The following is a 23,277-nucleotide window of genomic DNA, read 5'->3' on the forward strand; positions in this document are numbered from 1 at the left end:
CGTGCTTTTGCTGTTACATGTGTTTGACATAGAATCATAGAATAGTTACAATTGGAAAGGACATGTTGGTGTTGGGAATAACAAACTGAGACCAATGTGAAGATAGACTAAAATGGTGAGACTCAAGATATTGAATAAACATCTCAACTTTTGTTTTTTGTCAGTAATTGCAATGGTTTCATCTGGCCTGTAAGTGTAATATGACCTTCTGTCATAACCCAGGCAGTAGAAATTCTCTGAAATAACTTTAAGTAAATAAAACCTAGTAAACAAACAATTTGGTCAATAAGTAAATCTTCAGTTAAAATGAAGTTATTAGACTCTGAGCTGATGTGAGAGCAAATTGTTGTCACTGTTCCTCTGTGCTGTGAGGGACAATAATTACCTGTTTATGAGGTACCCTGGTTTTTCTGTCCTGATCACCCAAAGATGGACGTACCTGTGGTCTGATCTGGCACAGTTGTTCTTATGATGTATTTCAGATTCTAAAGAAGTGTATTTGCCAAAGTTTTACACATCCCAAGGAGTATCATAAAAAAGAAACCCCAAAACACTAAACCAATCAAACAAACCATACACAAACAAAAAAGCAAAACCAAACAACACAAAAACCCCCAAAACCCCACCCATACAATCAACCAAACAAAACCAAACCACAGACTTTGGCCCCAAGAGAGATCTTACAGGAACAGTTTCTCTTGGCAATCAAGTTTCATGGCTTGTGCTTTTAAAAATTACTTGTCTTTTTTTTAAGTATTAGTGACAATAAGTTTTGCCTTTAATTCATCTTGGTTTAAGCCTTGGTTTACTGTAGGTTTCAATTAGAACATATGGATTTTCGAGTTCCTCTCTAGGATTCTTTACTGTTTTACTTACAGGTTTCTTCTTTGCATCAGTCCCAAGGGATGCCCATTGTGCCATACTAATTATGTTTGAACTGCAGCATGTAGCATGGCTGGGCTGACAGCGTATCACGGTATCTTAGAGCTGGCAAAATTACTCTGTGTTGGCATTGATGTTGTTGTCTATTTAGCAGCTGGCTTAGAGTGGCATGAACTTGGACCTTAAATAAAAGAGCTGCTGTGGTTCTTGTGTCATGGTTGCTCCATTGACCTAATAGCGGTGCATCTGAGATGATTATACATTTAACACGTGGAGATAAATTGGCCTCCTCTTTTTCTGTTCTGCTTCTTTGGAATTACCAAGTCCAATTAATTTCATGGTGTATCTGTCAGCTTTACAGAAACAAAAGGAAACCCCTTCTTTTCAGCTGGCCACATAACAGTCTAAGAAGTACGGTGAAAGCTCCTCAAATCTGGAGTTCACTTTTAGGCCCACAGCTGCCTTTAACAATCTGCATAAATCTTTCTGTCCTTCAAGCAGCAGAATGGGAATCAGAAATACATTGTTTTCTAAAGTAAGTTCTGTGAGCAGCACTACTGAGCAAGGGCCAGTTATTCTTCATTTCCTTATCTTTAGACACTTTCCATAAGAGCTCAGATGAATTCTGTTTCTGATGCAGGAGAGACATATTCCAAGGGGAATTTTGTAGAATACTTGTACGAGGAGTTGCAAGCACCTTAAAAGGAGGAGAGGCCAGGGAACAAAAAATCATCGATTAAATGGATTTCAAATCACAAAGAGGAAAAAATTCCATATATCAGCAGGAAGAAAAACATCCCCTTCTATTTGGTTTCAAAGGGTGCAGCCAAATTGGGGGTGTTTCATCTTAAAAATAAATCAGGTCCGTAAAAAGCTGCAGTTCTTAGTGACAAATTTTGTTTTTCAGAAGTTCCTGTAGTTATAGTCTCTTTAGCCCAAGAATTAGTGTCTGAACTATATTTTTGGTTTAAAAGAACATAGGATCATTTTCCTCAAATCTGAGGCATCCACAATAGCTGCCTCCTCAGCTCAAATGTTCTGGTGTGCTTCTGCAAACATGTGGGTTTTCTTAATGGTATTGGTGAAATCCTGTGGCGTGAAGACGAGCCATGAGACTAGTATGGCTAACGTATGTTACGTGGATAAATGCATCCACATTTCCTCCATGCATAGTATCTGCTCTTTGGATGATCTCAGATTTCCGTTTGAGAGGATGAATTCAATAATGTTGTATCTCTATAAGAATAACGTTCTACAAAAGATATCCTGAAAATGCTGATGACTGGGCTGGTCTGTTGTACAGTGGTAAGAATAGCTAGAGTCAAAGTTTTGCTCCTTGTGGAAAAAAGGCCAAAGGCTACTGTTAACCTTATATTACAAGTCCTCCTCTTGTTACTACCAGGGAGGCTTAGAGGAGTAGAGAGTCAGAATGGGCTGGAAAAGTTTTTGCACAATAATTTTATTATTTAGAAATTACCCTGTAAACTTTTAAATAGCCCAAATCAGTCATCAGGCTATTCTGTCCATCTTTGATTCACTATTGTTAAGCATGGGAAAATTCTCTATCCTGTCATGCAGAAGAGAAGAAGGGAAATTGTCTGGATCACTGTTCATAGATTCAAACATTGCTAGCCAGAATGTTTGAAAGGGATACTTCATTATGGTCAAATGGTCCAGTTAATACAGAAAAGAATATCTCTGATGTATGATTTGTTTTTTTTTTTTCTTTGAAGCACCTCAGAACAAGAAATTGTCAAGAGTAGAAATACTTTTAGTTTAAGGATTGGCATGTTAATAATAACAAAGATATCCTTAGGTTTACAAAACACTGAACCAAATGATTGCTTAATGCCCATCGTGATTTTCTGCCTTTTTGCCTTTCAATGTCTAGTTGGTGTGTAGTTGTCATTTTCAAATTGCTGTTTTGAGAGGCGAGTTGATGATTCTATTGTGTTAATGTCATCAATCAGACAAACACTGATATTACCAGGTAAAGTTAGTTCATTAGAACCAGATGTGTGTGCTCCTAAATAAAATTATTATTTTTTAAAATATTATTGAAATGACACCAAAAGATTATAACACTTTTGGGAAATTAATCTGCCAATTATATGTATTTATAATGCTATACAAGTGTATAAAGCATAAAGTTATTGATGTGAGTTCTGTTAAAATGACTTTTATATAGTGTCTGATGCCAGTTACCTATTAAGCATGGGTCTGACATCAGACTCTAGGTTTATAGTGATTTTATTTTTGTTAAAATGATTCAATATTTCAATTCGTTACATATTATATGTTCATATGATCATGATGTTTACCACAGAAATACTTCTTTTTTCATTTATTTAATTAATAAGATTATTTCAGGTCTGGCTTTCTGTTCCACTGCTGCTAGTGTATTTCACTCTGTAATGACAAACATATGCATTTAGGGCTGGTTGGCAACTCTGTTTAGTTTGCACCTCAAAAATCAAATGGAAAAAATACTGCCTGATTTATATATACAATTTTAAACCTGTTTAGTTGGCTTTTTAAATAGCTGGAATAATTAGGCTTTTGATAAATGTGTATTAAGTAAAATGGTAAAAGTTAAAGTTAGAAAGCAAGTTCATGGGATTCACCAGCTTTTAAAGGGGAGGAAAAAAGCCCTACTTTTTTCAACAGAAGACAAAAATATCTCTAAGCCAACAAAAATATCTGTAAGCCTACAAAAAGGTCTTTTTAGCAGGAAAGAATGCCTTTGGAAAGTAATAGAAAGTAATGCTACCCGCTTATTGACATATATAGCATATATGTCTATGTGGTGCCCTTTGTAAACAAGGAATTATGAGAATTGAGATTGTGCCTCAGATACATTGTTATGAAAAGAACAGGAACTAGATAAATATTGCAGTTCACAGATAATGAAGGGTTGTCTGTGCAAAGGAGTCTGAGAACACAACTCACTAGAGTAATATTTATTTTCCAGAAACATTGAAATTTGAGAAGAACTCTACTACCTACTACTGATTTTTACTGGTACTGTTGGGATCAGACCCTTAACCCTCTCTAACCTCCCACTTAAATGGGACCATATTTAGTAATGTGCTTGTCTTGCCATGAGATCTGGACTTTCCTAAATTGGGGAATTGGGAACCGTTTGGCAGGCTTGAAGTCCTCCTGTGCACTGGGATGTTTCTATTACTATAGCAAGGCCACCCTGTTCGTGCAAGAGTCTGAGGGTTACTGAGGATGCGCTGGCCCTGCCACTTGGTCCTTTCTGACAGCCTCATGTGTTTGCAGTTGCTCCTGCTCCCCAGCGCTGTGCCTGGGTGGGCTACCCTGGTTTGTGGTGGAGCAGGTGGCTCATGTGTCTTGGGTTGGTGAGGGCTCCCACTGCCGGGGTGGTTTCCTTCCTTCCTTCCTGCCCAGCCAGTGGCAGACCACAGGCAGGGGAAGTCTCCTGCAGGCTCAGCTTTGCTCTGTGCTGTAGTTTTTTCTAATTTGGACTTTAAGCAGCTTCAAGTCAAATAAGAAATGGTAACCAACAGAATTGTGGGGATGCTTATTGATAATTTTTCCTTGCTTTTGGAGTCAGGCTTGACTGTGCACTGCAACTGGGAACCAAGAGGCTTCAATTGAAGAAGACAAACTGTGTCAGGAGTGCTCATCCTCCAGTTGAATATATATTTCCTACTGCAGATAGTACTTCTGGGTTCATTATAGCTTGCTCTCATAAGTCGTCATTTCTGTCTCAAGGCTGTTGTGCTTTCCAATGTAAAGCAGATTGATGCTGGCACATTTTTTCTATTTTAATTTTACAAAGTTGTCACACTGAAACTGTGCCTCATATTGGAAGTGCTTTGAAGTGAGGAGATAAACAAAGAGCTAAAATAAAATTAAAAAGAAACACGAACAACATTTCATCTTGGTTTGTCTTTTTAAAAAATAAGCTGAATGGATGTAGTACCCTTGTGCCACTGTAGTAAGCCTGCAAACATGAGGCGATCAATCTAAATTGAGTTAGTGTATATGCAGTAAGCAGAAACAGGTGAAAATTAGGTTATCTGTGCCCAACTCTTTCTATTCGGTATGAACAGTGAGATATAAACTAGGTTTTAGACCTGATTAGTTTTGTTTATTTTCAGAGAGGGACAGAGGCAGAACATGTGCTGTATCTACCATAGTTATTAAACCAAGAAACTGTATAAAGTCACTAGCTCACTTGTGACATTTGCAGATAAAGGTAGAAAGCCCTGCTATAAATAAATCCAGACTGAATCCAGGAGGAAAACCAGCAGCAGTCCTTAGTACATCTCAGTTTTATCTTCATGAAAAACAAAAAAACCCATGAACTCTGTCTTTTCACTAGCAAAAAAAGGGAGAAGTGATTGTCTCTGCCAGTGTCAGAAATGCCAAGCAATTTATAATCTGAAGTATGGTTTATAACTTCACTTTTTCTGGTTTGTAGACTCCCAAAAGTTTTCCAATAAAGACAGTAAGCTAGATCTTCACAGTTACCTTTTATGAAGTTGTAAAAGTAGTCAAGGAATTTAGAAGTCTGTTGACCACAAATTTATTGATTTATTGATCACAGATTTATCAAAAAATTGAGGACGTACCAGTGGCAAATGTGTTCTGACTGGCACAATTCTTGGGTGCACCATTGCTATTAATCTTTGATTTAAAGAGGAATGACAAGTCCCTAGACAAGCTTTACAAACATATAATGTGTAACAGCTTTTACACCCAGATAGAAGCCTTTTCTACACATTTACGCACCTGTCCTTACTGTTGAGAAGCAGCAATTGCACAAAAAGCCATGATTTCTCTCAAGTGGCAAGGTGAGGTCTTTTCCTGGGATTGCAGTCTTACCTATGGCTTGTATTCCCCTTTCCCAGCAGAAAGATAATTGCTGGTTTGTTTTTTTTCCTGTGCCAAGAGGTATCGCCACCACTGTAGAATTAAGTAAAGACCCAGGAGAGCTGGCTGTGGGCTTCCAGTTCCATTGTTAATCCGACTTGAAACTACTTGCTCCTAGAACCCAGCATTTATTTTCAAGACAGTACCTCAGCTGTGTTCTGAATTGTGTTGTAGGGCTCTGCAAATGAAGCCAAATGCAGAACTGGAAATCCAGTGTTGTCCTTTGCACTAGTTTGAAACGAGCTCATGAGTCTTGATAGACTGATACCTTAGAACTTGTATGCCTGTTCAACCAGGATGCTAAAGAATTGAAGGTTCCCTGTCACTCATGTTTACCAGAGAATTGTTTTAAAAAATGAAAGTTAATTAGTTCGCGAAATATTAACAGCTTCTGCAAGCTAATTGAGAATCCACAAGAGTCATTCCCAGTGCTATTTGACAGAGCCCTGAACCCTTCTGAAATGAACTGTTGATAGCCTTTCCCTTTCCCTAGAGGAGGTTGTAAGAAGAAGGTTTTACTGTTAGGTTTTTCTGACATTTAGCACCACCAGTGATCAAATGCGCCTGTTCTGCCTTCAAGAGGGTTGTGAGGATGAATGAAATATACTGTGAAGTGTTCAGGACCAAACTTCAAGGTCTACAACTGTTTCTGTGTCATCTCTCACTTCAAAGGTATCTGCCCTTTGACTTTTAAGTTGAGCTGTTATTGTTGGGGCCCCTTTGGGTTGCCTGAGGCTATCAGATGTCCAAATAGCCATAACAACAGAAATAATATTTGCTTTCATATGGTAAACAGTTCCTGTTTGACTGTTAAAAAGATGTAAGGCAGTTCAGACTTGAAAGAAAAAAACTCAGCAAACACAAAAACACCACCATGCCAAAAAACCCAAACCAAACAAAACCAAAACCAAACCATCTACAAACAAACCCAGACAAACACCCCCCCAAAACAAACAAACGAAACACAAAACCAAAACCAACCCCAACTGTTCAAACTTTATTTCAGCTTGTATTCAGCTCCCTCCATCCTTGTATTTGTCTTTTCCAGACTTGATGATGCTTGTAGCTGTTGTAATTGGATACAGCAGTGGGGATTCTTGAACAAGGAAAATACATTATTATTCCTGAAACTATACTGGTTGGATTCCACTTTAAGTTCCAGTGAAGATTTGCTAATTAAACTTGTTGCTATTGGCTTTTATAACCATTTAAACAGGAAAGGGTTAATTTGCTGGGAGAGGACAAAGCAGATAGAAAGCCTTATCCCTGTTCCTCTTAGAACCTGGACTCCTTCAGTGCTCCAAACACTGTGCTGTAGGCAGTTCACACTTGAGGGAAACAAACTGTTCAGACTGATTTTTGAGTAGGAGTTCAGCTCCCCAGGCCCTTGCATTTGTGATCTCTGGGCTTCATCGCTACATTACCGCTGTACAAGAGTTGAATGTGTATTGGGGAAGTTCTGAGTAGCTTAAAATGCAGCAGTGCATTGGTTTAGCAACACAGATCAGTATTATCCTGTTTTTCCACTGTTTTGTTTCATGTATCCAGGACTTCCTATTAAAATACTAAGGCCAATTCAGCATGCTTTTTTTGTTGAGATTTAAAGCCCTGCATGAGATTATGCACAAATACTTGAAAAAATCCCATTCCCTCCATGATCCTTTTGTCTACTGGAAGCTACTTTTGTCTAGGATGTATTGCTTGTGCCTGCAGGATGTACCAGGTCTTAGACTAAGCTCATTTTCAGAAGAAAGCACTGAATGCTTCTGTCAGTGGCTTTTGAATTTGGTGAAGCTCATCTCTGAATGAGAGGCCTTTCTTTAGGAAGTCTACCTTGTTCTTTCCTTCACAAAGTAACTCACTGATGCTTTTTCTTCCTACCTTTTCTATCTAGAAGGAAAGATCATGTCTAACGAATACCTAGAACACATTACAGTGATTGTAATCAGTGGAGCCTTTGAAAGGATTGTAAAAAGTGGAGCCATTAAATATGCAGATTAGTAGTGCTGAAAATGGGAAAGATGCAAGCAAAGCCTAGGAGTTTGCAATGGTTTGGATTTTTATAATACAATTATAAAGTCTTAAAGCTTTGCTTTCCTGTGTGATAGCATAAGAAACTTCACTGTACAAAATACTTACAAATTTGCTTTTCTAAATGATATATTTCAGACACAGGTAATCTTGTTTCCTGAAAGAGACAAACTAAAAACCCCTACAGAAAACAACTACCCCTTCACCCGCAACATGCTGCCGCTCTTGCAGCATTGCTGGTTGCGAAGTATTTCTAATTATAATCCAACCTGGATAATTCATATTGGGCTTATTCATAAGTAATAATATTTGAAATATTTAACTGGTAAATAAAAGCATATTGTACTGAAGTTTAAAGCTTAAATAATGCACAAACATCAAAAACCTTTTTAACTTACTGTTAAGGTCACTCAAATTTTCTGTCAACACATTTCTTAAAATCAAGGAAATTGTAGATTAAGGCAATACTGGGGTTTAAATCAATCTCACTTCACATGCCTTAGCTCAGAAGCACCAGAAAGTACTCAGATGTATTGAACCTTGTCACATTTTTGTTTTGGCTTGGGGTCTTTTTTTGTCTGTGTGTGTGTGGTTGGTTCCTTGGTTGTTTTTGAATAGGCTGCTTCTGCTTTACATGTAAAACAGGTCTGTTAGCTGCCTTATTTCCAAGAACACCTTCTCTGTGTTGCTTCTGGGTCTGCTCATGGAACAGCTTTTCAATACGGTTTGCTTCACCTTCTGTTTTGTACCATTGTCTGAGGAACTGACTCAAATAGGTAACAAAGAGCAAACAGAATTATTTGTTCGTGTCGCCTGTCATGCACACCTAACCAACAGCAATGTGTTCTCTGACCTTTGTTCTTGCAATTAAAGATGCTGTTATTTGCCGATAACTGTGGTTCAATTAAGTCCATCTCTAACCTTAAAAAAGCAGTTTCTTTCGGCAAATGTAACTTTGTGGCATGCAAATGAATTTACCCCTCTGAGTTCCTTTGCTTATTTTTCTTTAAATGATTTTAAAATAATCCATGGATGTGGGAGTTCTGGCTAATATTGTTCCCCTCATAATCTGATCAGTAAGTAAAATTGTGCTTGTCCTAATACCTGTGTTTAATTCATCTCTATGGTTTTATTATTTCTATTCTATTTTATTCCCAATGAATATGCTGATACATGTTTGCTTACGATACTTCGTCCACCCCGTTTTCTTTCAACTATGTGAAAAATTCTGTTTTCTTCCACTGCAATTTTTAGTGCTGTCAAATTATTTACTAACCAGTGCTGTTATTTCAAGATGTAGTTAATAATTAACATGAAACCGGATCATTTTCTGAAAGGTTATTTTCTGATGACTTTTAAAAATCCTGGGAGAGATTGAAAATACCATTACGATTCATAAGGATTTGTTGGAAATAACAGCATACTCTCAGGTGATCAGTCTCTAGTTTAAATTGCATGCTAGCTTTAAGGTAAGCCAGTGATAGTAATGTGTTGGCTCAAAGGAGTCAACTCAGGTTTATTAATAATACCCCCTTATAAATTCAGGGTAACACTATGCCTGTACTTTCAGATCCTAAAATAAGGTTTTGTATACAGTTCAACAGAATTAAAATGCTACCCAGTTGCTTTAATTTTCATTGAGAATTGGGATCAAGATCAAGGGCTTTATGTAGGGCAGTGTGTTTTCTTCCATTTGGAGGCAGGCAACTCTCAATTCCTTGAAGAAATTCAGACAAAATTTTAACCCTTATGAATTCGTTTCATACTGTCTCAGTTAAGATGTTCTCATGGGCCCTCAGAGACATCTTAAAAGTCTGATGGCCCATTTTTCCTCTGACAAGTTCTTTCTTAGAGTTAGGTTTAAAGTATGCCAACAGAGAAATTGAGTTGAAAGCCTCTCTAGTTTGGGGTATACCTGTCAAACAAAGGCCTGGCAAGACCAGCTTGTGTTAAGCTGTCATGATGGCTCCCTGGCCACACTGTTGATGAATTTTGTTAAGAAATTAAAGTTGCCAATTTGGTTTGGAGAATGCTCAGAGCCGAGGAGAGAGTAGAATTTCTAGGAGAAGTAGTTCCTTCCTGGACTGAGATACGTTGTGAGACTTCCACAGTATCTTTGTGACCCGATATGATTCTGGAAGAACTTCACTTGCAACTTACAGAATCATAGAATAGTTAGGGTTGGAAAGGACCTTAAGATCATCAAGTTCCAACTCCCCTGCCATAGGCAGGGACACCTCACACTAAACCATGTCACCCAAGGCTCTGTTCAACCTGGCCTTGAACACCGCCAGGGATGGAGCATTCACAGCTTCCCTGGGCAACCCATTCCAGTGCCTCACCACCCTTACAGTAAAGAACTTCTTCCTTATATCCAATCTAAACTTCCACTGTTTAAGTTTTAACCCCTTATCCCTTGCCTTATAGATACACATACACATTTATGATATGTATGTATATGTATAAAAAAATTATTACGAGAATTTAACATCTCTTAAAATTTGGAGAAAATGGTTAAATATCAGATGTCTACAGGATGATGCTCAGACTGTTATCAATAAGCTGCTTAGACTGAAGCCAGCTGATAAGTCTTCAACTAACTCATTGCCTGAATCTTCTGAAAAGTAAACAGATTTGCAGCCCACGAAGTTGAGGGGACTACTTCACTCCCAGCAGAAAGTGCCTTTGATCTGAACAGGCAATGAAACTTTTTAGTACCTTGTCTTCAAGGGCTGCGTTCCAAGCTGAGGGAGCTGTACGCTAATAACAAACTGTGGTTACCTGAGATGTTGTGGAAGCATCTCAGGAAAGGAAAATACTGGATGAGTGTGGGTTTCTGAGAGCATTCAAGTCCTTGTTATGCCATAGATTGGGTCTCTCCTGGGACCTCATCTTTGATTTATGTGAAGATTTTTGATTTCATGGAATATTCTGGGCATATTTTCTATTGTTAATTTTTACCTGAGCATTTTCTCTGTAACCTTTTACATTCTTGCTTAGCCTTTATCTTTCCAAACAGAGTGCAGCAGAAGCTATATTTCAGTACCTCCTGACTGCACCATATTTTCAAGAAATTAATTCTTGTCTCATCTCTTGATATCCATATGCATTACTGGCTAGTCTGTATACCACCGTTAGACAGAAGAAAGGGTCTTTGGCTATTACATTAGTGCCTAAAGGGGGTCATATATTGAAACCCGAGATGTGTCTGGCAGTTTGGTATTCGTGTTTTTTAATTGCTGATGTCAGTTCAGTATTCGACCTTTGACAAGGGTAGGCAGTGAAGGATGTGCACCTCAGACATCTGGAGAAAAAGCTTCTGTGCATACTGGACTACAGGAAATGATGTAGCTGTTCTACAAAGACTTCTTTAAAGCTAAAATATTCATCTAGCTGCACCATCTGTCTTGTGTTCACTCCTCTCTTCACAGTCTTCAGGCTCCTGCATTGCTTGCACACAAGCAAAGAATCACATTCTGATTGTTGTCTCTGAGGTTGTTCTAAATAGTTTAATGTTATGTATATATCATGCTAGGTGGCTGTGTATTATTAGAAATCCTGGGCTTTAAGCACACTGTCATCCATTGTTCAGTAAACACAATTACATTGCCCTGTCTTTCATCTCTTCTCTAATGAATCCGTGCTAATTGATTAATCAGTGCTGTTGCTTCACTGTGATAATCCCATATGAGGACTAGTAGTAGCATAGCTAGCAATTGCTAACATATGCTGTACTCTGAGGGAAAAAACCTGCAAGTGGCAAACCCCCAGATCAGGTGGAGCAGAGAGGTGCCTCAGCTAAGCCTCACGTTCCACAGCACAGGTCTGTCTGCTGGGAGGAGAGGTAGGCCTGATTCTTCAGGTGTTCAGATGTGAGCGGGATCCACTGATCACTGGTACAGGGGATCTCTCAGCCTATTGCCAGTTAATGTTGTGCTACAAAAATGCGTATCTGAGAAGATGTGGGCAATGTGATCACTGGAAGGCTTTTTCAAAGTTTCATCTGCTGTTAGTTACTGAAGTGACTGTCTTGACTTAAATGTGGCTATGACAGCGGCTTCTAAAGCAAGACATAGCATTCTTACACCATCACAGCATGTTACTGATGTCACTGATAGCTTCCAAAGGACTGAATAGCGGTCTCTGAATTAAAGCAAAGCTTAAAGTTGGCTCTGGCAGGCTTCGAGCAGTGCTTAGCAGGCTGATGGATGGTAACAATTTGGTTTTCTTGGCTGTTATGGAAACAACAGATCTATGGATTTTTGTTGACCAGCCTAAACTTGTTTAAGGCATTACATTATATGCTCCATTCAGCAAAATATTAAATGTAACCTTTAGTGAATTAGTTTTTTAACCTTGAAAATGGGTGTGTGTTTTAAATTTTAGAAACCACTATTGTTCACTCACAGTCACTGGTGGTGATGGTGAAGATACACAAGAATTTTCATATGAATGAAAGAGACAGCTAAACACGATTAAGGGATTCTGGTAGTTCCAATTTGGTAGTGCAGTTACATTTGAAAAGAATTGTTTGTTTTTTCTCTTTTCTGTATTGTTCATTAGGTGTGTCTTGGGTTTGGTGGTGGTTTGGGTTTTTTGTTTGTTTCAGGTTTTTGTTGTTTTTGTTTTGGGGTTGTTAAGATTTTTTAAGTGTTGAGAATTAGAATAAAATGCAAATCCCCTTTTTGGGGAACATGGGGATGTGGCATCATACCTAAGATTGTCTAGATAAGATGTAGGTATTCACTATGTAATACTTTCATGAAGAAATCATCCTGATGTAATGTGTATAGGTTTCAGAGATTTTTCATGTAGTTTTAAAAAAGGAATACAACTAGTTCCTGTTTACACAAGAAAAGAGTCAAAACACAGATTTATACTTTGCAAATCTCTTGTAAAAGGTTTTCTCAATTAAAGATCCTGGGAATTTCAAAAAATTGAGTCAAGCTGGGGAAGATAATGCTTATGTTCTCTTGGTCTGAGAAACTTCAGTGGATTTTCTTGTAGAAATACTAGTATCTTTCAGTATTACTTGCCCAATGGCAATTTCCAAACGAGGAGGGATTAATGTGCATTTGTAGAGCTAATGATAGTGCACTTCTTAAATGATGCTTGTTGCCACGGGAATGCATACAAATAATTTTTATAGTAGCTCTTATGTCCAAGGGTTGTGTTTTTTTTTGAGCACAGATTTTTGTCTCCAAGTGGATGATGCAGAAGAAATCACAAGATTTAGCTTGGAAACACCTGCTTCTTCACTGTCTTGTATTGCTGATAGCACTGGTAAATATTCTCTATAAATAAGAGAGCAGCCATGGATTTCTGAATAGTAAATTTAGCAATGGTCCTTAAAATATAATTAAAAACTCAAGGCAAATAAAATATGAATGTAAATATCCTAGCAGAATCTCAGGTTTCATATACATTAGCTCTGATACCTACGCATAAGAGTTGCCATGTTTCAAATCAGCCAGAATCTTCTTATATACTCTTTAAGTATAGATGATCTCAAATCAGTAATCTTGCTGAGATGCAAACTATACTGGCTCAGGTACACTGACCTTCTAACATTGCTTTGTAGTGTCCAATTGACTTGCAGTGCAGGCAGAGGGCTCGTAGGCAATTAAATCAGCATGATAAATGGGAGAGAGGGCTAATAAATATATCCTCTGTTTTAAAGGTTCCAATGGTTATATGGCTGGCAATGTGCTCCATCCTTTCAGTAATTACTCCAGTAGTGACAGCTTCTAAAAGTTGCAGACATTTAGCGTATCACTTATGTTTCCAGTAGGTTTTTGGTTGGTGTTGGTGTGTGGGTTTTTGGTGGGTGGTTTGTTTTTTGCTTCCCCCTACTGAAACATTTCCTTTTACTTCAAGAATTGGTTCTTGGCCAGTAGAGGTGCTAAATGCAAATATTTATCAATATGCTATCAATGCTTTTAAAAGCAGCTTTCTACTGTTTTGGAAAAGACATTGCTCACACCTCACCCTGGAAGTTCTTAAAATGTTGGGCTTAATTCCAGAGTTTTATGTGCAGGAAAGCTGCTTCTGGAGATTTTTAACTGAGACAACTTTCCCATTTTTCTTTTCCTCTGAGCCCTTCACTAAGGGAAGTACTTAGGCACTCAAGCTGCACCTCTTCCTTCCCTTCACCCATGCAAAACAACTGCCAAGAAAGGTGTGAACTCCAGTCCTCGTGGAATTTGCCTTTTTTTTTCCCGCTTTCTTAGTGTTTGAGATCTGAGGAGTCCTGGAAAGTTTCATGACGAGAATTATATGTAACGATTTTGATCTCCAGGCCTAAAATAGCCCTTTCTGCTCTTAAAAATAAAGAACTTACTGTGTGCGTAGGACTTTAAGAAACAGAGCATGGCTGTTTCCATGCAGAGAACATTCCTTAGGTAGATTTTTGGATGGTTAACACTGGAAACAAATTGGGAGTAGGTAGAGCAGGAAGTATTGAGGAGAACATTTTTAAGGTTGGTATTGGCAAGGTGTGTTTTACATGTAGAGGGTTCGAGACCATCTTAAAAACTGAAATGTACACAAGTCCATGGGACCTGACGAAATCCATCTCCGGGTCCTGAAGGAGCTGGCAAATGAAGTTGCTAAGCCACTGTCCATCATATTTGAAAAATCGTGGCAGTCAGGTGAAGTTCCCGACGACTGGAAGAAGGGAAATATAACCCCCATTTTCAAGAAGGGGAAAATGGATGACCCGGGGAATTACAGACCAGTCAGTCTCACCTCTGTGCCTGGCAAAATCTTGGAGCAGATTCTTCTGGAAGGCATGCTAAGGCACATGAAAAACAAGGAGGTGGTTGGTGACAGCCAGCATGGCTTCACTAAGGGGAAATCCTGCCTGACCAATTTGGTGGCCTTCTATGATGGGGCTACAGAACTGATGGACAGGGGTAGAGCAGTTGATGTCATCTACCTGGACTTGTGCAAAGCGTTTGACACTGTCCCACATGACATCCTTGTCTCTAAATTGGAGAGACATCAATTTGATGGATGGACCACTCGGTGGATAAAGAACTGGCTGGATGGCCGCACGCAGAGAGTTGTGGTCAACGGCTCAATGTTCAGCTGGAGACCGATAACGAGTGGTGTCCCTCAGGGATCGGTGTTGGGACCAGTCTTGTTCAACATCTTTGTCAGTGACATGGACAGTGGGATTGAGTGCGCCCTCAGCAAGTTTGCCCATGACACCAAGCTGTGTGGTTCGGTTGATATGCCAGAGGGAAGGGATGCCATCCAGAGGGACCTCGACACGCTTGTGAGGTGGGCTGATGCCAACCTGATGAAGTTTAACCATGCCAAGTGCAAGGTCCTACACCTGGGTCGGAGCAATCCCAGGCACAGCTACAGGTTGGGCAGAGAAGAGATTCAGAGCAGCCCTGCAGAGAAGGACTTGGGGTGTTGGTCAATGAAAAAATGAACATGAGCCGGCAGCATGCACTCGCAGCCCAGAAAGCCAACTGTATCCTGGGCTGCATCAAGAGGACCGTGACCAGCAGGTAGAAGGAGGTGATCCTGCCCCTCTACTCTGCTCTCGTGAGACCTCACTTGGAGTATTGTGTGCAGTTCTGGTGTCCTCAACATAAAAAGGACATGGAACTGTTGGAACAAGTCCAGAGGAGGGCCACGAGGATGATCAGGGGACTGGAGCACCTCCCATATGAAGAGAGGCTGAGAAAGTTGGGGCTGTTCAGCCTGGAGAAGAGAAGGCTGCGTGGAGACCTCATAGCAGTCTTCCAGTATCTGAAGGGGGCCTACAGGGATGCTGGGGAGGGACTATTCATCAGAGATTGTAGTGACAGGACAAGGGGTAACGGGTTCAAACTTAAACAGGGGAAGTTTAGATTGGATATAAGGAAGAAATTCTTTACTGAGAGAGAGGGTGGTGAGGCACTGGAATGGGTTGCCCAGGGAGGTTGTGAATGCTCCATCCTTGGTGGTGTTCAAGGCCGGGTTGGATGAGGCCTTGGGTGACATGGTTTGGTGTGAGGTGTCCCTGCCCATGGCAGGGGAGTTGGAACTAGATGATCTTAAGGTCCTTTCCAACCCTAACTATTCTATGATTCTATGATTCTGTGATTTCCAGGAGAGCTCAGTGGGAGTTAAGAGGTAAGAAACTGACTGGTGTAGCTTGTGTCTTTGAATTGGTTTCGATTCCTGCCGACTCCTGTTCTCCATGGGAGCTGTGTTTGATATTTAACAGCATCTTACCTATGTAGAAAGCAGGGGCTTCAATGTGCTTGCTGACTTTGGACCACTGCTAATTAGGGGAGAGAAAACATTGTCCCCTGTACTTAACCCCACAATGTACTGTTCATCTCCCTGGCTTCTCAGTGTTGAGTGCACCCTGTTTACTACAGAGGCTTTGCCCTCATAAACTTTTGGCAGAAGCTGTTGACCACTGAGCTGAGGTGTAAGCAATTATTTTGAAAATACATGTGTGTGGATAAGATGTTCCTATCCCAATTTTCACGATGACACTGAGTACTTCAGTTGCATTGTGTGTGTGATACAGTTGCTTCTAATCTGCTGCAGTGCAAAGTTGCCCAGAGTAGTTGGACCTACCAGGGAAGGGGGTTTCAACCAGCTTGAGTTTTGCACTGAACAGCACTGAATATCTATCCAACGGTACAGTTCAGCTGTAATGATAACCCTCAACAGAGTTTTTTGGCAAACAATTTTGAGGGATAATTTCTTACTAAAGATTGATTCCCAGGATGGTGTCTTTTTATGCCCTTAGTTTTAAAATATCTTTTTAAGTGCTGAGACCGCAGCTCACTACAGTACTCAAGAAATCCATTGATAGTTGAGAGGGAGAAATGTTGCTATTGTGGCTCCTGAAACTGTCATGTAATTGCTAAAAACATTCTATATTAAGGCTTTTCTTTGTGCTGTGCTAATTAAACATGAATCCACTTACATATTATTAAAAGTATCTGAAGATGTACAGCTATTCTTATATTCAAAAATATCTTTTGCCAGTCCAGTAGAATTTGTCCATTTCAACTGACAACCTTGAGAGAAGGTTGCATGGTTCTTATTTTCGTATTTATTACCTACCTAAAAGTCATCCTTAGCAAGTGATTAATTGCATTTGTGCATACTGCACAATTGCATCAATTATCCATTTCAAATGGATTTCATTCTGAATAGTTGAGAGGGTGATGTAGTTTAATAAGTAAGTGAAATGAAGTATTGTAAGCTGTTTAAAAATACTTATCACGTTTTCTGGAGGCAGAGTGATTTAAATCAAGCAGACTGCTGGAAAAATAAGAAATACGCAGTAACAAACACTAATATTTTTTTCTTTCAGTTTAGCAGCATTTTATTAGCCTGTTTTGCATTGGCTTTCATCCTTGATATATTGTTGATAGGGATGCTGTGGGGATGTTAGATGGTTAGGAATTTTTTAATTGAGATAAATAAGTTGTGGTTATAAATACACTTGTTTAAGTATGAGAGCTTGCATGTCTGTTGATCAGCATCTTCTCTTTCAGACATGCTCTGTAATGTTTAGAAGCATACTGAGCAACTTACTCCATTTTCTGTTATTACTTGGTTTTAAAGGGATATTTGATATTTTGTTATGCTTATTTTGAATAATAAAAAAAGGAAAGTTGTATGTTAAAATAAGATTAATCTGGACCTTTTTTGAGGCATTATTATGCATGCTGTTGCAATACTGACCCATTCTGAAATATGTTTCAGGAAGCGGTAAAGCTGTGTGGGCAGGAAGATAGTCTGGTATTAACTTGGTAATGAAAGGTTAGCTAAGCAGATGAAACCATATATTGACACCAACTTTGTTTTCATATCTAATATTTTAATGACTTTGACTTCTGTGTTGGTATTTTCAGTGTGTAGTGCTTAACCTATTCAGAGCCTCTGCTTTTAACGCTTTTCCTCAGAAAATTATTTCTTCTGCAGAGATGTTCTAAAACCAGGTTTCAGCTAACTGATAACTTGTAATGTATTTCACTTGTCAAGAGTATTCCCTGGCCTTGTGATAGCCTGACTCTGTACTTTGTAAGTAATAATAATAAAATAACTGTTTTCCTAATGCACAATTTTAGGGCCACATCTTTGATTAGGCCCATTGCAGATTTGAGGCCAAATGAGGAAATCTAGGAACCAGTTTTTAGTCTAAAACACTTTTCAGACTTGTGATCTGCTGCATTCTTTTTTTTACAGTTTGAGAGTGACAGGAGTGTTGTAATGATGGGCACTGGTTATTGTGGTCAAATGAAGTTTCTTTGCCATTTCAGAAACACACAGACACAGCCAACTTACCTTTTGTTCCAGCAGACCAAAGTAACCCATGGAGAAGTCTTTCTGAGGAACAGTCATGTACAATAGGCTAGAACTTGGGAACAGCACTGTATCCAACTGCTGGATGTTACATCAGGATGCATGAAACTTTGATTCAAATAGAGCTATCATATTTTGACCCGTGCTTTGTTATATTATTACTGAATGAAAAGTGGCCATTATGTGCATTCCTTGAGCTGTATGGTCCTGGGGATCATCTTCTGTATGCATTTGTGTTGTATTTGTTGCTGTAACTAAAGGTAAACACCTTTACTTTGTAACATGGACTAATTGGTTTGGGAATATTTATGAAAGCGCTGATTTTTAAAGCTAAAAATAGTGCTATGGCTTTTTAAACTCACTCTGGCTGTCAGAAATGTTCACATGATCCTGAAAGTGTTGATAAAAATGTTCAATTTTAAAATATAGTAATTAAAGTTGTCTGTTGCGAGAGCAAGATGAGACATTTCCTGCATTTGTAAACGAAGCATTCCTTCCTCCCCCGCCCCAGGTTTCCTTGCATCTGACTGTTTGTTATGTTGGTAGGATCTGAACTTCCACTGAATCTTCTTAGAAGAAGGTTTACTGTTGGCCAAATAGGGAGAGTGAACTCTGCAGCCTGCTACCCTGCTCTGTGACCTTCTGCTTTAGGGTTTGGATGCCTTTCCTTTGTTTTAAAAAGCCGATGCCCTCTGGGAATGCAATACTGTAAACTGGAACTTCAGACATATATTTTCACTTTTAACTTTGTCATTAAAGGAAAGTTTTGGATAAAGATACTTTCCCTTGGGTGTACTAGACTGCTTCATTCCTAATCTGAATAGATTCCATGTGTATTTCTCCTATTAATAGATCTTATGTATTTCCTTGAAGTTTATTGTTATCGTTTGACTATTTTATACTCCAAGTATACCCTGCACTCAGGATTTTCTCTGATTGTTTATGGAGACTTCCTATGTGTAAATTTATCTGAGATTAGCCTCGTGTGTTATTGTTCAATGAGAATTCTTTTTCCAAGTAGAAAAGGATTTTTTTGCAACATAGCTTTTCTAAGAAATTATATATTTACAATTTTATACTTCCTGCAAACTTACAAGAAGTCTTAAGAATAGTATTTTGAGCCTACAAAGTGGCCTTTTAGGGCCACTGGTGGCCCATGAATATTTCTAAAGCTCTCTATTGGATTGGGTGGTATTGTCCACTCTTGGGTGAATGTGCAAAATTTTGCCATGGAACCACCTCAACAAAAGCTTAATTTTTTTTAGCTAAAATGTAGTGCAAAACTACACTAGAATCAGAGCTTAGTTAGAAAACAGATCTGGTGCAGGGCTTTTTTTATTTAATATGAAAATCCAGGTTTTCTGGGTTGTGATGATAGTGAGAAAACAGAGAACGGGCTGGTCGATAGCCTGGTTGTCAGGGCAGCCATCTGCTGTGTTACCTGCTCAAGGCTGCACCCTTTGTTTCAAATAAGAACAGTTGATTTGACCAGTTTCAGTCAGTTGTGTCTCTCCCTGTCTCTTTTTCTAGACAGAAACTTTCATAGTCCTGGGGTAACAGTTGGACTTGATCATAAAGGCCTTTTCCAACCTAGTTGATTCTGAATCCAGCATATTTGTTGTTGGGGCTAATGTATATCCATACTGACTGTTGAACTGAGAAGACTGTGCATGTTCACAGAGTAGAAAATGTGCCTGGTATATACTCTTCACTCATTCCACTGTTATACACACGTTTACCTAATTTAAGAGCTGTCACATAATGAATATAAGACTATTCCAAGCATTTGGTTTACGGTTGTTTGCAGAGGGCTGTTGCTTAATGGGATCCCTGTCTTCTGCTTCAGTTCTAATTTGAAGAACATGCTTTTCACAGCACTAAGAAAAGTTGTCTAATTCAAAATATCCCTATGTAAATAAATTCTAAAACTTCCAGTGTTCTTAGATGCATGTGCTTTATTGGCTTTTGTTTTTACCATGCCATTTTGCTTTTTATTCCTGTTTCCTAAGTGAAAACTGCAATACGGTCACTGTAAATCTATTACACTGTCAGCTGAATTTGAGTCAAGTTTTGGGAGTCAGGGTCATTAATCCTTCTGCTATTGAGAAACTGACAATCAGTCTGTAAAATATGAACAAGCGATTGAGGTTTTTACTTGAGGTTGAGTTCCTGATTTATGAGGTTAGTATGGAATATGCTTCATGTAACAAGAATTGTTCCTTGATATGTGGTTCCACTGTGAAAAGTGATTGGAAGAGATGGCATATACTCAGTATACATTTCTTAGAATAGTTCTTCCATTAGTGACATCAGTTCGCTTTCAGTGAGCTATATTTGGCTTGCAGTGGAAGCCAAGTCTGTTGGCTTGTGCTCTGATTAACACACAAAGAGCACCATACCAATATTGTGGGTTCAAAAGCAGTGTGTGAACCGAAAGGGGATCCAGTTTGACTTATATTGTAAGGGCTTGCTTGCAAGGTTGGTCATGATTCTTGTTTTAGAGCTCAAAACAACCAACTCTGGCCCACAACTCTCTTGATTCTTATAAACTGAAAATAAGTTCTGCAGATCTTTGAAGGACTGAAAGCACCAAACCTTTAAAGTCATCTTTCTGAGTAGAGCCACCTTTCGAGAGACATTGCTAGTTTTAATATACGGTGTAGAGCTTTTATTGAAAATTAAATTGCCTATCTAGCTGGCTTTGTTCTTTGGAATTAATTTATAACGTTGCAACCTTCTGCCTTGAGACAACTTGATATGGCGAGTATATACACTGGAAAACTGTACCACTGCAACAACAAGAAAATAATTATTAAGTTTGGGCTTTATCTGGTTAAGATCAAGCTCTGAATTGAATTCTCTTGGTGTGTTGACAGCTGAAGATTTATGTCTTCCAGCTATACTCCTGTTGTGGAGTTGACAGAAGTGACCTCTCCAAAGAAGGTCTTTGTTACGGATTTTGCTCTGTTTACATTATTGCCATAAGGGTTGTAACGAAGTACAGTACGTTAAAGCTAATATATCACCTGCTGACAGTGGTCTTATCTCATTGGTACCTCTTTCCCTCTCCCAGTATGAAAAAAAAATGCAAACATTGAGAGTCTAAGGATCACAAAAAGAAGGCCAAAAAATGGTTTTCAAGAGCTTTAGCATTAATGCCAGGTCCTTGTGTGAACTGTATTTTTGTGTCTGGCCAACTTGTTACATTTCTTTTTCTGTGAAGTAACTGTGAAAATATGTCTTTACCAGATAAATGCTTCTAAAGGATAAAAAGAGGAGGGGAAAAATGCCCTTGAGTTTGTCCATGGTCTGTGGAGTCTATTGCAGAAAGAACTTGACCTAGTGTGGAAAAGAGTGACATTCAGGTTAGACAGGCAGGTAAGGAAGCAGTACCGTGAACTTCTGCAGTGGAAGCATGGCAGGACTCTGGTGTGAAGAACAGGACTTCAGATCACCTCCTGTTTCTCTGAATGCTGTGTCACATGCATTGCATACAGAATGAGTCTTTCAGTCCTCACTGTCAGTGAGATGATGTTACTTATGACTTGTTTTCTCTCCCAAATATATATATATATTTGAGTATATATAAATATATACTCAAAAATATATATGCATAAATACATAATAGTCTAAAAATGTGCTTTGAAATCTCTCAACAGGGTGCTTCCCAGGTATCATTTCAGGATGGGGAGATGAACCTCAGTGGACCCACAGAACTGTTGTTGTCTCAGAGGGCCCGGCTCCCTGTCAGGTAGGAACATTTTCTGTTTAGTGCTAACTCAAGTGTGGTTTATCAACATGCATGATAAGACAGGCTTCTCATTCCAGCTGCATCTGTGAATCTGCATTGTTATCATTGTCATGATCTCTTCCTCCTTGTTCCTTTCTCATCCTAAAAATGCACTCAATTCACATACTGAGGCACATATTTGAGCATGAGTCTTTTACCTTGTTGGTGAATATGAATTTCTTGTGCTGTTTGTAGTGTAAGGCTAAGGGGGAAATATGCTGCTACTGTGTACTCTGTTTTTGCTTTCTACTCAGTCCTGCAAGTATTAATGTCAAGATAGAGGATATTCTTAGGTAATATATCTTAATAAATAACAACTCAGCTGAACCATATAATCCTAAAATGATCTTTTTCAGTTAAAATGTCACCTCTGTTTTTGAGTGGTAAGGTTATTACTTTGCTATATCCTGTAGTAGATTTTATGTCTATGTTTATACACTGTGAAAACTGTAGCCAATATTTGCAATATTTCTCTGTGTATTGCCTCACTAGAGTAGTCGGATGGAATGCATCCTTTTTCTCTCTTCAGTTATAATAAAACAGAGATGGCCATTGCTGTTAAAACTGAAGGTGGTAGCGATTGCATTGATAGTTTAAGGAATAACTTTTATTTTGATGAGACTACATTTTGAGTGAAACTTAGGTAAATATATAATCTGCATTGGAAGCTAATACAGTAAAATTTGAGAGCTGCGTAGCTGAAACAAGAAGAAACTGGATTTCCCAAGAGGATTAATAATGAGCTTTGGTGTTTATTGCTCCTGATCATAGAATCATACAATAGTTAGGGTTGGAAAGGACCTTAAGATCATCTAGGAGAATTCTAAATGGCGCTTTGCCTTGTTGAACCTCCTATCACTGGCCACAGCCTGTTAATCCAGACTGTCCAGATCTCTCTGCAGAGCCTCCCTATCCTTCAACAGATCAATGCTCCCAACCACCTTGGCGTCATCAGCAAATTTACTGAGGGTGCACTGGATACCCTCATCCAGATCAATGAAGATACTAAACAACATTGGCCCTAACACTGAGCCCTGAGGGGCACCACTAGTGGCCAGTTGCCAACTATATGTGACACCATTTACCACCAGTCTTTGGGATCTGCCATCCAGCCACTTTCCAACCCAGTGAAGAATACACCTATCCAGGCCATGAGCAACCAGTGTCTCCAAGAGAACGCTGTGGGACACAGTGTCAAATGCTTTACTAAAGTCCAAATAGACCATGTCCACAGCCTTTCCTTCCTCAGCCAGGTGGGTCACCTTATTGTAGGAGATCAGGTTGGTCAAGCAGGACCTGCCCTCCATGAACCCATGCTGACTGGGCTTCATCCCCCTATT

General features: G+C 39.1%; 1 protein-coding gene across 1 annotated transcript in view; it reads left to right on the plus strand.

Annotated features, from left to right (window-relative positions):
• The window catches only part of PARD3B (par-3 family cell polarity regulator beta), a gene marked incomplete at both ends in the record, with an annotated part of 424,820 nt that overhangs the window by 166,939 nt on the left and 234,604 nt on the right, over positions 1–23,277 (plus strand). Inside the window, one exon of the mRNA XM_080620282.1 lies at positions 21,807–21,898. Within this exon, the coding sequence (XP_080476408.1) occupies positions 21,807–21,898 (92 nt within the window). The remainder of the gene's footprint in view (positions 1–21,806; positions 21,899–23,277) is intronic.

This window comes from Psittacula echo, assembly GCF_963264785.1.
Source record: "Psittacula echo genome assembly, chromosome: 6".
NCBI classification, from domain to species: domain Eukaryota; kingdom Metazoa; phylum Chordata; class Aves; order Psittaciformes; family Psittacidae; genus Psittacula; species Psittacula echo.